Below are 15409 nucleotides of genomic sequence, written 5' to 3'. Positions count from 1 at the left end.
AACTTACTGTATTTAACCTGTGATTATGTCTTCCCGACTGAATTGCTGTTAGTATGTTTTTCCCCTTTGGATTCATTGTTGAATCATTGACACTGCAGTAGTGCCCATAATGTGGCTAGATATTTCCTTAGTCTACTCCATGCTTCATTCATTTTTATTACCCTACAGATGCATATCAGTTATAATGTTATTTCTCCAAATTAATAACTTTTTTTCATATTCTTTGTGCTAATTATAGTTAGTCTGGATTTTATCAGACTGATTTTCATTTATCTGCTCTGTATTAATATTGGGTAGAGAATTTGTAACAACATCCATTAGACATCAGTCAGCAGAGATCTGGAGCATGCAGCATGTCCATATGGGAAAGCATGGGCCAGGCAGAGGTTGAGGGGAGCAGGTAGTCCTGCAAGTAGTTCGGTTCTAATGTATCTAAAGCTTTAAAGGCAATAACCAGGAAACTTGAATTGCACCTGAACATCTATTGAGAGCCAATATAAGTTCATATGCAAGTAAAGGCAGGTGAGCGAATACTTTTGGCAATATAGTGTGTGTATGTGTGTGTGTGTGTGTGTGTGTGTGTGTGTATTTGTAGATTTTCATGGGTGTAGGTATGCTGGTCTTGTATTCGGGTCTTTTCCCATGTAAGATTGAGATTGTCTTGGCAACGTTTTGACGAGGTGTCACTCGCCATCTTCAGGCTGGGTATACACACACACACACACACACACACACACACACACACACTGGTCTTGTTATATTCGGGGCTTTTCCCGTGTAAGATTGTAAGATAACAATCTTACACGGGAAAAGACCAGACAACAACAAGACCAGCATACCTACACCCGTGAAAACCTACGAAAACATATATATTCATTGTTATTTTATAGTGTAATATAGTATTCTGATGCTTACTTTCCTTCTAGGAATATTTAAGGCCACCATAAACTACTCTTTTCACTTCCTTAGTTTTTAAAAATGTTTTCTTAATTTCATTTCTTCTCCCAGTGAGGCTCTTCAGTAACAAATTTGGTCTTGGTTGGCCATATATAAGGGGTGGAAAACAATCTCATTTTATTTCTATATCAATGCTGCATGTATAATATACCGTTAACAGTGTGATGTTTGTTTACATACTAAGGCCACATTGTTTGCTGGTGAAGCATGATCTTAATTGTATCCCCTTAGATCAGCCTTTTCTTAGATCATAAAATTATAGCTAGATGTTTTTCCATCTTTTCTTTCTTAAAGGTATTTTTGAATTTTTACCACTTCTTTACAAATGTTTTCTTTGGCATTGATTTTTTTTTTAGTTAAAACAGCCAGAAGAAGTAAAGGGTTTGCAGTAGCAATGTGCCATGTAAAACAGAATCCCACACCTATAATTGAAATTGCCAAGAATGATAAACGGGTGCTGCTGGAATGCTTATGGCTTAAGTATCCTGTGGCATTTTGTACATGGATTGCAGAAACATTAACGTTAAAATAAGACTTTACTCTCAAGAAAAATTACCAGGAACAAAATTTGTTGTAGAATATTTATTCAAAACTATTAAGGTTCATGGTGCTTGAATTGTACTTTATATTTAGCTTTTAACCATATTTCCAGGGGCCTCATAATATTCAAAAGCACAAATGTTGTTACATTAGTTTTATATTTCAGTAAATAGTAAATTAGTAATTATTTCTAATTAGTAAATAGAAATAGTAATAATTGTGATGTGAATCCCTGCCACTGTTAAGTCAGGATCACGCTTGTTAAGTAAATCCGGCTCCTCCCTTGACTTTGCTGATCCGAAGGCTGCAAAAGGGGATTGCATGACACACACACCCCGGGACACTGCGACCGTCATAAGTATGAGTCAGTTGCCGAGCGTCTGAATTTTGATCACGTGACCAGGGGGAAGCCACAACGGTCATAAATGTGAAAAACAGTCATAAATCACCTTTTTTTCAATGCCATTGTAGCTTTGAACTGTCACTAAATCAACTGTTGTAAATTGAGGACTATCTGTATTATAGATTCCTATTGGATCAGAATGGTATAGGGTGTCTTGCCTGGGGTTGGACTAGAAGACCTCTGAGGTCCCTTCCAGCCCTATAAATCTATGTTCTAAATAAAGTACATTTCATTTTAAAGATTTTCCTTATCCTAGATGGTATGAGGGACATTATTTATTTAATTAAGGGTTTAAAGCTTTGTTATGATTGCACAAATAGCTTGCCTTTCCCCTGCAATCTCAAGATGGTAAACATATGAGTCTTACTTCCTTTTACCATCACAACAAAAATATGGTCATTTATTTGGGCTGACAGTAACTCCAGGGTCAACAAGCAGCTTCCTGTTGAGCAAGGACTCAAGCTGCCCACCCCAAATCTCAATTCAATATCTTACCCACAGCACAGTTACTTGTAGCATAATAAAAGAGATACTCCTGCACCTAGTCCCATGTAACAACCATGCAATATATAGAGAAAGAGAACAAATGTTAGCAAAGCACTAGGACTTACATACTGCTTTACAGTGCTTTAACAGTCCTCTCTGAGCAGCTTAGAGGGTCAGCCTATTGCCCCCAACAATCAGGGTCCTCATTTTACTGACCTGGAAGGATGGAAGGCTGAGTCAACCTTGAGGCACTCAGGATTGAACTTCTGGAGTGAGCAGTGAGTTAGTCCTGAGGTACTGCATCGTAACCACTGCGCCACCACGGCTCAAATGTTAATTATACTGACTGTATTATCTGACATAGAGTCTCAGTTTTATCTTGCTTATCTGGTGTTTGTAAGTGGGTTGTGTTATTTGTGTTCCTTTATTAATGCCATGAGGTAGGCATGCGGTACTGTAATATAACCTTGTGAAATGATTTTCTTTTAATTTTAAGATGGCAGATCATACCGAAGTAATGAAAGGAATAAAACAATATCCTGGAGTCCGTTATCCAGTCCTTACTCCTAATCTTCATGGTTTCCATTCTGCTGTATGTATGTAATAAATGTACATGTATGTGTAGAACGAAAATAGCATGGCACAGACGGGGAGATGCAAGTTTGAATCCACCTTCACCCATAGACGCCTATTGGGAGACTTTGGGCCAGTTACCTTCTTTCAGCCCCAAGATAAAGTCAGGATAATAGTTAACAAATAAACTAGTGCTTTTTTGCCATGGTAAATATAAAAAAATCACACTCTTTTTGATAGAAATTAGGGGGGGAAATCCTTCCAAAGCATTCAAAGAATTGTATAATTAGAAATAACAAAATTACAGAAGCCTTCCATTCTTGAAGTTAAATCCAAAGTACAGTAATCAGGATTTAGATTCCTTGAAATGTATGAGTTGTGCCAAATTTGGAGCTTTATCTCTTGCTTGCCGCAGTGTGCAGACAGCACATGTACCAAGCATTAAAGCAACCTCTTCACAGTAGGATCATCATGTCCCTGTTGAGGAGGCAGGCAGAAGTGGGGTGAAGTATTCCAGCATGGAACAATACGGTACCCTGCTGCCTTGCTTGTGATGCTGTTGGGAAAATAATTGGACTGTCGTTTCCTTTCCCAAACTGAGAAATTGCAGCCAAGAGGATCATATTCCAATGTCTGGATTAAAGAATTATAATGACCTCTGGTCCCCATTAACTTCTATGGCATGGTTTATAAACTGTAATATATATATATAGGAACTCCTCGACCTATGACCACAGTTGAGCCCAAAGTTTCCATTGCTAAGCAAGACTTTTGTTAAATGGGCTTTGCCCCATTTTACAACTTTTCTTGCCGCAGTTGTTCAGTGAATCTCTGCAGTTAAGTTAGTAATGCATTTGTTAAATGAATCGGGCTTCCCCATTGACTTTGCTTGTCTGAGGTCGCAAAAAGCGATGATCACATAACCCTTGAAAACTACAACTATCATCACTACATGCCAGTTGCTGGTGTCCAGATTTTGAGCACATGACTTTGGGTGATGCTGCAATGGTTGTAAGTATGAAAAACGGTCATAAGATGCTTTTTGCAGTATCGTTGCGTCTTTGAACAGCCAGTAAATTAATGGTTGTATGTTGAGGACTACCTGTATTTAAACAAACGATTAAGTCAAAATAAACTACATTATCTACAGAGGACTACAGAGCCAGGGCCTGCGGCTGATGCTCTGCAATGCAAGGTCTGTTACCAACAAGGCCCCCCTCATTAATGAGTTGATCTCAGAGGGGGAGCTAGACCTTGCAGGGATAACGGAGACCTGGTTGGGCCACGAGGGTGGTTTACCCCTCGTGGAAATGTGCCCACCAGGTTTCCGGGCATTCCATCAGCCCCGGGCCCTGGGTAAGGGTGGTGGGGTGGCGGTGGTTATTCGGGAATGTTTAGAGCCGAGGGAGTTCACTGTCCCTCAGATACCCGGGTGTGAGTCCCTTGGTGTGAACTGGGGCCCAGGGAGGCAGTGGGGCTTGCTGATTGTATACTTGGCTCCTCGCTATGCATCAGCAGCCCTGCCCGAGCTCCTCGAGCTAATCTCAGCGACGGCAGTTGAGACTCCCAGACTTTTGGTCATGGGGGACTTCAACTTGCCGTCGACGGGAGCGGCTTCCGAGGTGGCTCGGGAGTTCATGGCCTCCATGACGGCCATGGACCTGACCCAATTAGTTCAGGGCCCCACTCACGAAGGGGGCCACACACTGGACCTCATTTTTGTATCTGAACAGTGGACGAGTGATCTGGGAATAGGGGACTTAGTCATCACGCCCCTGTCATGGTCAGATCACTCATCCCTCCGGCTGGACTTCCCTGGCGCTATCCCCCACCGCGAGGAGGCGGAGCCAGATTCTACAAGCTGGTACCGCCCCAGGCACCTGATGGAATCGGACAGATTCCAGACGGAGCTTGGGCCAATACCTGTAGCCCTGTCCCGCTCCCGCTCCGAGGACCTAGTGACTGCCTGGAATAGGGCGACGACTGGGGCCTTGGACCGGGTTGCGCCTTTGCGACCTCTCCTGCGGCATCGACCCACCCGGGCTCCTTGGTTTACTGAGGAGCTAAGGGTGATGAAGCGCCACAGGAGATGTCTAGAGAGCAGGTGGAGGTCCTCACGCTCCGAATCTGACCGAACACAGGTAAGAGCCTATTTGCAGACTTACCTTGTGGCAATAAGAGCGGCCAAGCGTAGGCATTGTGCCGCCCTTATTGCGTCCGCGGATAACCGCCCTGCCGCCCTGTTTCGGGTGACCCGCTCCCTTTTATCGCAGGGGACGCGGGAGACACCCTTACAGGGAAGAGCAGAGGAGTTTGGGGAATATCTTCAGGACAAAATTGATCAGATCCGGAGCGGATGGACCTCCGTCAGTGGACCAGACGAGCCGTCAACAGCGAGTCTTGAGAGACCATTCTGGGAGGAGTTTGACTCTGTTGCCCCCGAGGATTTGGACAGGTTGCGTGGACGGCTGCGGCCCACCACATGTTCAATGGACCCGTGTCCCTCCTGGCTGGTACTGGCAGCCTGGGAGGTGACACGAGGCTGGCTTCTGGGCCTGGTGAATGCCTCATTGGGTGAGGGATACTTACCAATCGCCTTGAAAGAGGTGGTGGTGAGACCCTTGCTCAAGAGACCTTCGCTCGACCCAATGGAGCTAGCTAATTACCGTCCAGTCTCCAACCTCCCCTTTTTGGCGAAGGTTGTTGAGAATAACCTTGGTGGCGCAGCAGTTCCCACGACACCTGGACGAATCCGACTATCTAGACCCACGCCAGTCCGGCTTCCGACCCGGGCACAGCACAGAGACAGCCTTGGTCGCGTTGGTCGATGATCTCTGGAGGGCCAGAGATAGGGGTTGTTCCTCTATCCTGGTCCTATTAGACCTCTCGGCGGCTTTTGATACCATCGACCATGGTATCCTATTGCGCCGGTTGGAGGGGATGGGAGTCGGAGGCACCGTTTTGCGGTGGTTCGGCTCCTACCTCTCCGACCGGAAGCAATGTGTGTTGACAGGGGGGCAGAGGTCGTCCCTGAGGCCACTCACTTGTGGGTTGCCACAGGGGTCGGTCCTCTCGCCTCTCCTGTTCAACGCATATGTGAAGCCGCTGGGTGAGATCATCCGTGGTTTTGGGGTTGAGTACCACCTGTACGCTGATGACACTCAGCTGTACATTTCAACCCCAAACCACCCCAACGAGGCTGTCGAAGTGATGTCCCGGTGTTTGGAAGCCGTCGGGGTCTGGATGGGGGACAACAGACTCAAACTCAACCCCTCCAAGACCGAGTGGCTGTGGATGCCGGCACCTCGGTTCAGCCAGCTGACACCATCGCTGGCCATAGGGGGCGAACAACTGTCCCCTGTGGAACGGGCGCGGAATTTGGGCGTCCTCCTTGATGCCCGGCTGTCAATGGAGGACCATGTGGCAGCCATGGCAAGGGGGGCGTTCCACCAGGTTCGCCTGGTGCGCCAATTGCGCCCCCTACTGGACCGGAGTGCCCTGCGCACGGTCACTCATGCGCTGGTGACGTCTCGCCTGGACTACTGCAATGCCCTCTACATGGGGCTTCCCTTGGGACGCATCCGGAGACTGCAGCTAGTTCAGAACGCAGCCGCGCGGGTTATCATGGGGAGTACACGATACTCCCACGTAACACCCCTCCTGCGCGAGCTGCACTGGCTACCTGTGGCCTTTCGGGTGCGTTTCAAGGTATTGATTACCATCTTTAAAGCGCTCCATGGCATAGGACCTAGTTATCTGCAGGATCGCATCCTACCACACACGTCCCTACGACCAATCCGCTCACACAGGGAGGGACTCCTCCTGGTGCCGTCCGCTAGGCAATGCCAGCGGGCGACACCTAGGAGTAGGTCCTTCTCTGTGATGGGCCCAACCCTCTGGAATGACCTCCCCCCGACATCCGAACTACCACCGACCTCCGCTCCTTCCGTCAAAAATTAAAGACTCACCTGTTTCAATCAGCTGGCCTGGCACTCTCTTAGTTTTGTCTCCCGAGGATATTTCAATTGGGTTTGGGTATTTTAATTGGGGATTTTTTTTAGGGTTTCTATAGTATATTTATTTCTTGTACAGTCTTATCTCCTCCATCCAAATGTTTATATTTAATTGTTTTATATTATTGTATTTTATCTGCATTTTATTTGACTGTACACCGCCCCGAGTCCCTTTTTGGGAGAGGGGGCGGTTTAGAAATCCAAGAAATAAATAAAATAAATAAAATAAATTATGGGTTATCCGAAACCTACCAAATATGCAGCCTTCTGTCATCAATTTTAATGGGTACAACCATTATTTTCTTCAGTATGGGGGTAAAGGGGTGCTGGTGACCAGGATCCACATTTTACCTCTTAAGCTCCCTCTTTTGATACACACATCAAGCTTGGTGACACTCATACACCCCACCCCCGCCCCAAGTGACAGAAATTGCACTACTCTATCTTTTCCAAGTTTGTGAATGAGTTTCAGTTCACTCGGTATCTCCACTTACCTTTCAGAATAAAAAACCAATAGACTGGAACAAAGATTAAGAAATAGTAGCGTAACATAATGCCTCATCTTTTCTACTTTAGTCTTGAATCCTTGCTCCAGTAAGTGAGGTCTGATATTGGACACCACTGAGAAGGTTTTAGTTAGCAGCAATTCCTATAGTAGTAATGACTATCTAGATCTTAATGACTATCTAGATCTTAACTGGAACTAATTTTCTCTTGGAATGACTTCATGTAAATTTGATTAGTTATAGCTAGGCTACTTTTTGGTTATTCTTGCTACAGTAGTCAGGAACTACTGTAGTAGGAACTACTGTTAAAAGAATGCATATGCTACAATTGTATAGTTCCTATTTACTTAAGAAAAATGATGTTTTTTTTCCCTTCCTGTTTGTGTGTTTTTGTAGATGGCTGCTGGAGCAACTGAAGTGTCAGTATTTGGTGCAGCATCTGAGACTTTCAGTAAAATAAATATCAATTGTACTATAGAAGAAAGCCTGGACAGATTTGAAGCTGTAGTTAAATCTGCAAGAAACATGGGCATTCCAGTGCGAGGGTAATAAGTATTAATTGTATTAATGTGATCATTTCTTTGCTATATTTTCACACTGACTAAAGAAATTGAGATATATTTATAATTTGCAGCACAATTTTTGGTTGTTTTCTCAGAAGTGAACCCTAGTCTATTCTGTTGGACATTCAACAGAAGACTTATTTGAAGATTGAGTCTTAGTTATTCCGTTTCTGTGATAAAGATGTAGGTGTTTAACTTCAGACTGATTAAATACCTAGAGTTTTGCTTGAGAGAGTTACAGCAATACTCACATCCTTGTAAATCCCAATTTACATATCAATCCATGCATGGGTTGGATAGCTTCTCTTGTGCAGTTTTTCAATGTATTCAATGTATTTGAAGAACTCCAACGTTTTCTTAAGATCCATTTCAGGAACTCTCCGAATGTCAGGATATTTCCAAAGATTTTTTTTTCCTTCCCAGCAGTCTTTTATTAAATTTGTAGCAATTAAGGTGATTGGTAGTGAACTGTGGAGGAACTCTCAGGATGGATTGAATTAAATAAGGAGTGCAGTTCAGCTTGATTCCTATTTGAAATCCTTTCCTTGACAGTGAATGTAACAATGAGTGTTCACTTATTTTCTTGAATAGCCAACAATGCATCTCTGTTCTATGTCTATGGAGATTTTCAGTCATCCAGGTCCTGCTTGTCCCAAAGATGCTTTTTCCAAAAGGCAACTGGACTTTCTTTGTTCTTCCTTGAAGCTGTTTCGCTCCTCATCCAAGAAACTTCTTCAGTTCTGAGAACTAAAGAAGCTTCATGGATGAGAAGTGAAACGTGTTCAAGGAAAAACAAAGAAAGTCCAGTTACCTTTTGGATAAAATACCTTTGGGACTTTTCTGTTCTACATAGCATTTTCTCTGTCTAGACATCACAGCAGGGGCAGGCTTGAACAATGTAAACAATTTTAATCATTATTTGCAGCAAAAACTGACGCTATTTGTCTTGATTTAGATTCCAAAGTTACAGCAGGACAGAGAGGTTACTGCTAGTCCTGTTCACATGGAGTTTTAGCACATAATATATGTGGAGAAGAGGACCATCGCTGTCTTGCCCAATACCTTGTCCTTACTAAATGATTAGTTTGGCTTGGGTGGGGCAGACTCCATGATTATGGGGGTGATTAATGCATTCATCAGAGTGAATTATGTTGCTGCTAGTAGTCATGAGGTCCTTATTGGAAAGATCTCTTGACCTGAAAGATCCTTTTAACTACAAGGCAGTCTCAAACATTCTTGGGTAGGACTTCAAAAAGAGCAAAAGAGTGTAAAGGCTCAAAAAAGATGCGGTTCCAGTAGATTTGGATGCCACTGTCTTCTGTTTAAATTCCTCCTGGGCTTTTGGTTGGGATATAATCCTGAGACTATTTTGACATGTTGATGGGAGACCTAGGTTGGAATATGGAAACTAGATGTGGTGTGAGGACCCGATGGTATTTCTAGGCTACTTAATGGCTTTTGATACCATCAACTTTGGTTTACCTTTTAGGCATTCTGGCAAGTTTGGATCTTTCAGAAATCATGTTAAGAGTTTCAAGCTTTATATCCTGTTTTTCCTGGCAAATTTATATTGCAAGGATAGATCAACATCAGCGGGTAAATGTAATGGGGGGAAAATCTCCTTGAAAGCTTTAGAGAGATTTCGTAAGTTCCATTGCTACAGCTGGACCGGCTCTGGTCCAAGGTCATCCAGCATTGATATATGTTCCTGTTTATCAACTGACATATGGAAGGCTTGAACTGTTTATTGAAAGATGTCATATGCTTATTAAAAAATAAGTAAATATCTTTATTAATTACTCATACATCCAATCTCCCTATTTACATATATTGTCTAGTGTATGAAATTAATTAGCTGAAGTTTCTAAATGAGGAAAAGAAGTGGTTCTTGTGGACAACCTGTAATTATTAAGGCTTTAAATTGCTGCTGCAAGATATGGTGAAGCTAAGCCCTGGATAGAGAGGCTTTGTGAAAATATTTTGTTCAGAAACAAAATCCATCTGGATTTGCAAAGTTAACACTATGTTGTGAAGGCTCAACATGAAAGCTTTGAAAACTATCTCATGAAAGTGTCCTTCATCCATGGATGAGATCAACTTACCTTTGCTACAGGCTTGGTAACAATGTGAGCATGCACGCGCCACCTCCGTGCATGCGCAATGCATCAAAAATGGATGTGATGACATCTGGGTGGGTGGGCGAAGCCTGCTACTGAGTGCGCCTGCAAAGGAAATCCTGCTTTCTAGCTAATATAAATCGTGCATCACAGCTGATCGACGGAAATACCAGTTCGGGTGAACCGGTAGCATTTTTTTTTACTACCGGTTCGGGTGAACTGATCCAAACCGGTAGCATTTCACCCCTTCCTCCATGCATAAACATGTCTAGAGGCAACCTTGGAGGGGAAAATATAGAGGACATATTTTCTCCCCTCTCAAAACCTGTGGCAATATCACCAACGAAAGGCAACAGCGCATCCAATTATTAATCAAAGTTTAAATATAGGTGACCCTTTATTACAATTTTTTAAATATAGGTGACCCTTTACTACAATTTTCAGTTCCAGAAGAACTGATTAGAAGTAGAGATCATGATTTTCCCAACTGCTGCAAACAGAGAGTTCTCTTACTTAGTAAATTTTGAATTGTATCATAAAGGAAGTTGCCTATCAGGGATGACAAGAGTGAATGAAATTCCTGAATAATAGTGTCTATACTCAAAGAAGCTGGCCTAGTGAATGGATCTTACAGATATTTATGTTACAGAGATAAAGGAAGACATGTTATCAGACTAATTCATGAATGCTACACCCAATCCGGCAGCACTTTTCCTACCACTTTAGAACATATCCTGTAAGGCCGCAGTTGAAAGAAATGTGCTAGAAATCCAGCCATCAAAATATTTTTAGTATATTTTGTATGCTCAAAGGTCTTCCTGGTGATCTGGTAGTACAAACTGCACAGAAAGTTATTATCTTTTAAAAGAATTCAAAGCTACCTCGGTGCCTTCCCTATATAAAAGTGCATATAATCGCAGATAGTCTTCTGATAGGAAATGTGAATGCAATCCAGGAAGGAAATATTTCAGTAAATATATTGTAACTAAACTAGGGGCAGTACAACAGGTGAATAACATGTCACATTTAGACAACTTTAATTGCCTGCTAGCCAAGACACTGACTGGGTGGTCTTGGCAAATCGTGTTGTCTCTATGTACGATCTGAGTCACTCAAAGTATGGTGAGATGAAAATGGAGTAAGGATTGTAGAGCACAATGTTTATTATTTTGGATCTTGCTTTACAAGACTATTAAAGTAGCCCCATAGATCCTTGAATATGAACAGTGTTTGATCAGACCCAGGTCCTATTCAATATTTTTCTTTGGAAGCTAAACAGATACCAATGGAAAATGCACAAGCAGATTGTGAACAGAATAGAATCTTCCTGTTCTTTTCACTGAAAATGTTTGTTAAAATGTTATTTATCTTCATGAAAAAACATTAGTAACTTGATATGTCATAAATTAGTTTGAACACTCTTTTAAGATACCCAAGGTAGCAGCCAACACTACATCATTTAGTAGTAGTGTAGCAAAAATTAACAGAGTGTCACAACTCTTTTCTCTCAGTCTTCAACCTCTCTGTTCAGTAGATGACTCCAGGCTCTAGTTCAGTGATGGTGAATCTTTTCGACACCAAAAAGATGCCCCCAATAATCTGGGTCCTCATTTTACCGACCTCGGAAGGATGGAAGGCTGAGTCAACCTTGACCCTGGTGAGATTTGATCTGCCAAATTGCAGGCAGCCGAGTGCCAAAAAGGGAGCGCAGGGGTTGCTACAAAGAAGAGGGAGTCAAACTATTTTCCAAGGCACCTGAGGGTAGAACAAGAAGCAATGGGTGGAAACTAATCAAGGAGAGAAGCAATTGAGGAGAAGCTTCTTGACAGTTAGAACAATTAATCAGTGGAACAGCTTGCCTCCAGAAGTTGTGAATGACCCAACACTGGAAGTCTTTAAGAAGATGTTGGATAGCCATTTGTCTGAAACAGTATAGGGTTTCCTGCCTAGGCAGGGGGTTGGACTAGAAGCCCTCCAAGGTTCTTTCCAACTCTGCTATTGTATTGTGTGCACGTGCTTAGCGTGTGTGCTCATCTGGGATGCAACCCGAGGGCATCTGTGTGCCAGAAAATGCACTTCTGTTTTCCAGCGAGCGCATGCACACCGGCCAGCTAGACTTCTGGTTACTGGAATGTATGCATGCACAACGATCAGCTGACCAGCGCGCATGCTCACGCCAGAAAATGGAAGACCAGTTCTTCCAGTTTCCGGCACTGCCGCATGCACAAAAGTCAGGAGATCATCGCGTGCGCATGTGTGCCAGAAATCCAGAAAAGGAACGGGTGATGCGGTGCTTGCCAGGCGGCATGGCTCCACGTGTCACTTCGGGCACGCGTACCCTAGGTTCACTCTGATTTTATGAGATACTATAATACTTTGAGAGACTATGAATTTTATATAGTGAGGTTTTCCATCTTTTCATTTTGAGTTCATCACAGATCTGGAACTCACCTTTAGCATCAATCTGCAAACTGAAACGATCTTTTAACTTAAAAAAAAAAAAGCAAATAAAATCCCAAGTAAGTAAATTGTGATACCACAAATGTGTCTCTATTTATAAGTAAAACAGCAGTCCATTTGTGGATGGCACAAGTGATTGAGTTTACTTCCATGTAGCAAAATTAAATGTTTTGCTTCATTCATAAAGTTCAGTATGGCAGGAAAAGCATCCAATGTAATGAAAATATAAAGTGTCATATCTGCTTAAAGGAAATGAAAATTATTTATGTTCTTTCACCAGCAGTGGCATTTTTTATGTTAAGTAATGTGTTGCTATAAATGGCCATAATAGAGTGTCTATGTTTGTTGGAGTTTGAAATCAGAAAATAGATCTACAATTATTTTTGTATATTTTTTTTAAATATTGGGAGTGGGATTGAGGAAAGGCAGCAATAGTTTTATTTAAGTTTTGATGTAAACGTTCCTATTATTATGGAAATTTGTTGAATAAATTACACTCAAAATACAGTGTGCATTCCATCATCTAGTACAGTACCTTGCGGCGAACAATTTTGGAAGACAGTTGAAACTATCCAAAATCCTATTCTTTTTTAAAGCTTTTCTTTAATTAGAAGACATTTTAAGATTATTATTACAACCTCCCTTTATTTCCTAGTGTTCTGGCAGCAATTATTTGGTGGTTTTATAACATAACATTCACTAAGGAAATATCAACTGCCATGTTAAGAATTTACTTTTAGGATGCATATCTGTTATTCAGACATGAACTCCCAATGAAAATAAATGCTTCTACAATGAACAGCGTAAATTATATTCAAATATACAGTATAATAATAAACAGGAAGCAGCAGCATCTGTGTCTCAGACTAGATTCTCGGGGATCTCCCTGCATTTGTCTGTGCTATTCAAATATCTCTGCCTGCCTGTCTCTCTCTCTCTCTCGTTCTCTGACTTTCTGTCTCTGTCTCTCTCTCTCTGTCTCTGTCTTTGTAACCATCATATTCATGCGAGAGCCAGACTTCTGTATGGGACTGTTTCTGTGTGGATTTATTTTTATTTAATGGGAGCTGATAAATTACCCTGGTATATTTTGTAAATGTTCCTTCTAAAGACCAACGTCCATAAGAACTTATAATTTCAATTCCCAGGAGTTTTCCAGGCGGAGTTGCTAGTATTCCATCCATGGTTTTCTGTTCCTTTTTTTAAGATGAAAAAAAAAGCAGAGATTTTTTTTATCACTCTTCCCACTGAGGCACCCAACATAATTTTTGAAAATACAGAAGAGTGCTATGTACTTGCCCACAAAAGCTTAAAATTGATTTATATACATTTGGGTTGGGACTGCAAGCTACCTGATGGACAAGAATGTGAATGGAGAATGGGCAAGTAGAGTTGGAGACTATACTGTGTATGTAGCTGCAACAAGTGTGGAGGAAAGGCAGGTGTCAGACATGCCTTTGATGAGTATAGCTAGTATTTTGATGGCAGCGGGAAAGATTGAGGTGGCTTTTAAAATTTTAACTATCGGCCTGAAAGCAGAGAAATGGGCAGTGAGCCTCTGGCTAGGGAGACAGAAAAGATAGCTGCTGGTTAGCTGATGTAAGCTCCTAGAAGCAGGTTGAAATATATGTTTTATTTGCTACAATAAGGATGGACAGAAGGTCACCTAGGACTTTCAGATGGATCAGCAATGTTTTCTTAGTCGTCCTCCCTACCAGTATATACTGGGGGAAAGGTTAGAAAGGACCATTTTTTGTCTGAAAGACAATTCTGGAATTCAAAATAAATTCAGAGTTCTTTACTTCTGTAACAATGAATTTTGCACCAGAATAGGTTATTGTCAGGATTCTGTTTAAGGATTGGCAGATTATGGCAGGCCTGGAGTCATCGGCTACATGTGATTCCCATTTATATAATATGTAAGTATTCTGAGTTGGGTGGCTGCTTTAGCAAGATCCTGACTGAGGTCTACTGCATGAGCCTTTCATCCTTTGAAGGGGAGGTGCTTTGCATTGGCATATCACTTCTTGAATCGTGCAGAGAATCATCATTTCCAACATGGCAATATTTTATTGTATTTATTTTGGCAAGCATGGATAAGGTAACAGATATAAGTATAAACATGATTATGAATACAGGAAATGGATATGAATAAGTGGGGACAATAGGACAGGGATGGTAGGCACATTGATGTTCTTATTCACGACCCTTACAGACCTCTTAGGAATGGGTTGAAGTCAACGGTATTTTATTTTGTGATCTCAGTACAAATAATATGCTGGTTTGAACTAGACAGTAGAAATCAAATTGTAAATATAAATCCATTTACAGTAGTTAAAATAAATGTGATAAGAACATTGGATTTATTCTTCTCCAGTAGTTTGCATTTAGGCATATGGCATGTTACTTGTGACTAGGTGGCTGATTGGTTGCATTCGGTTTTGTTGGTATTTTAGTCTGACTTTGCAGACTAAATTTGTCCACCCTTACATTTTCTTCCTAATTGTATGTACCAGATTTAAAACATTGTAGTAGCTTGTGAGAATTATACATATAAACAGTGTACCTCTTTTTCTTGTTTAGGTATGTCTCTTGTGCATTGGGTTGCCCTTATGAAGGAACTATCCCTCCAGCTAAAGTTGCTGAAGTAAGATTATTTCTTCTAAATTAAAACCAAACTAGAATATGTGTGTATTAAATATCCCTCTGCAACTCCTTATTCTTCCAAATTTGTAGGGATACCGTAGCTGCATGCATAATTCATTCCCTTGTGATAATTAAAACTGAGAAT

General features: G+C 41.7%; 1 protein-coding gene across 2 annotated transcripts in view; it reads left to right on the top strand.

Annotated features, from left to right (window-relative positions):
* Positions 1–15409, top strand: part of HMGCLL1 (3-hydroxy-3-methylglutaryl-CoA lyase like 1) — a 59697-nt gene that overhangs the window by 22180 nt on the left and 22108 nt on the right. For both annotated transcript variants that reach the window (XM_081944031.1, XM_081944032.1), the window contains exons 4-6: positions 2883–2978; positions 7875–8023; positions 15202–15265. In XM_081944031.1, coding sequence (XP_081800157.1) covers positions 2883–2978; positions 7875–8023; positions 15202–15265 — 309 coding nt within the window. The remainder of the gene's footprint in view (positions 1–2882; positions 2979–7874; positions 8024–15201; positions 15266–15409) is intronic.

The sequence above is a fragment of the Natrix helvetica genome, assembly GCF_964273705.1.
Source record: "Natrix helvetica genome assembly, chromosome: 2".
NCBI lineage: Eukaryota > Metazoa > Chordata > Lepidosauria > Squamata > Natricidae > Natrix > Natrix helvetica.
This window is presented reverse-complemented; position numbering and strand designations above follow the sequence as displayed.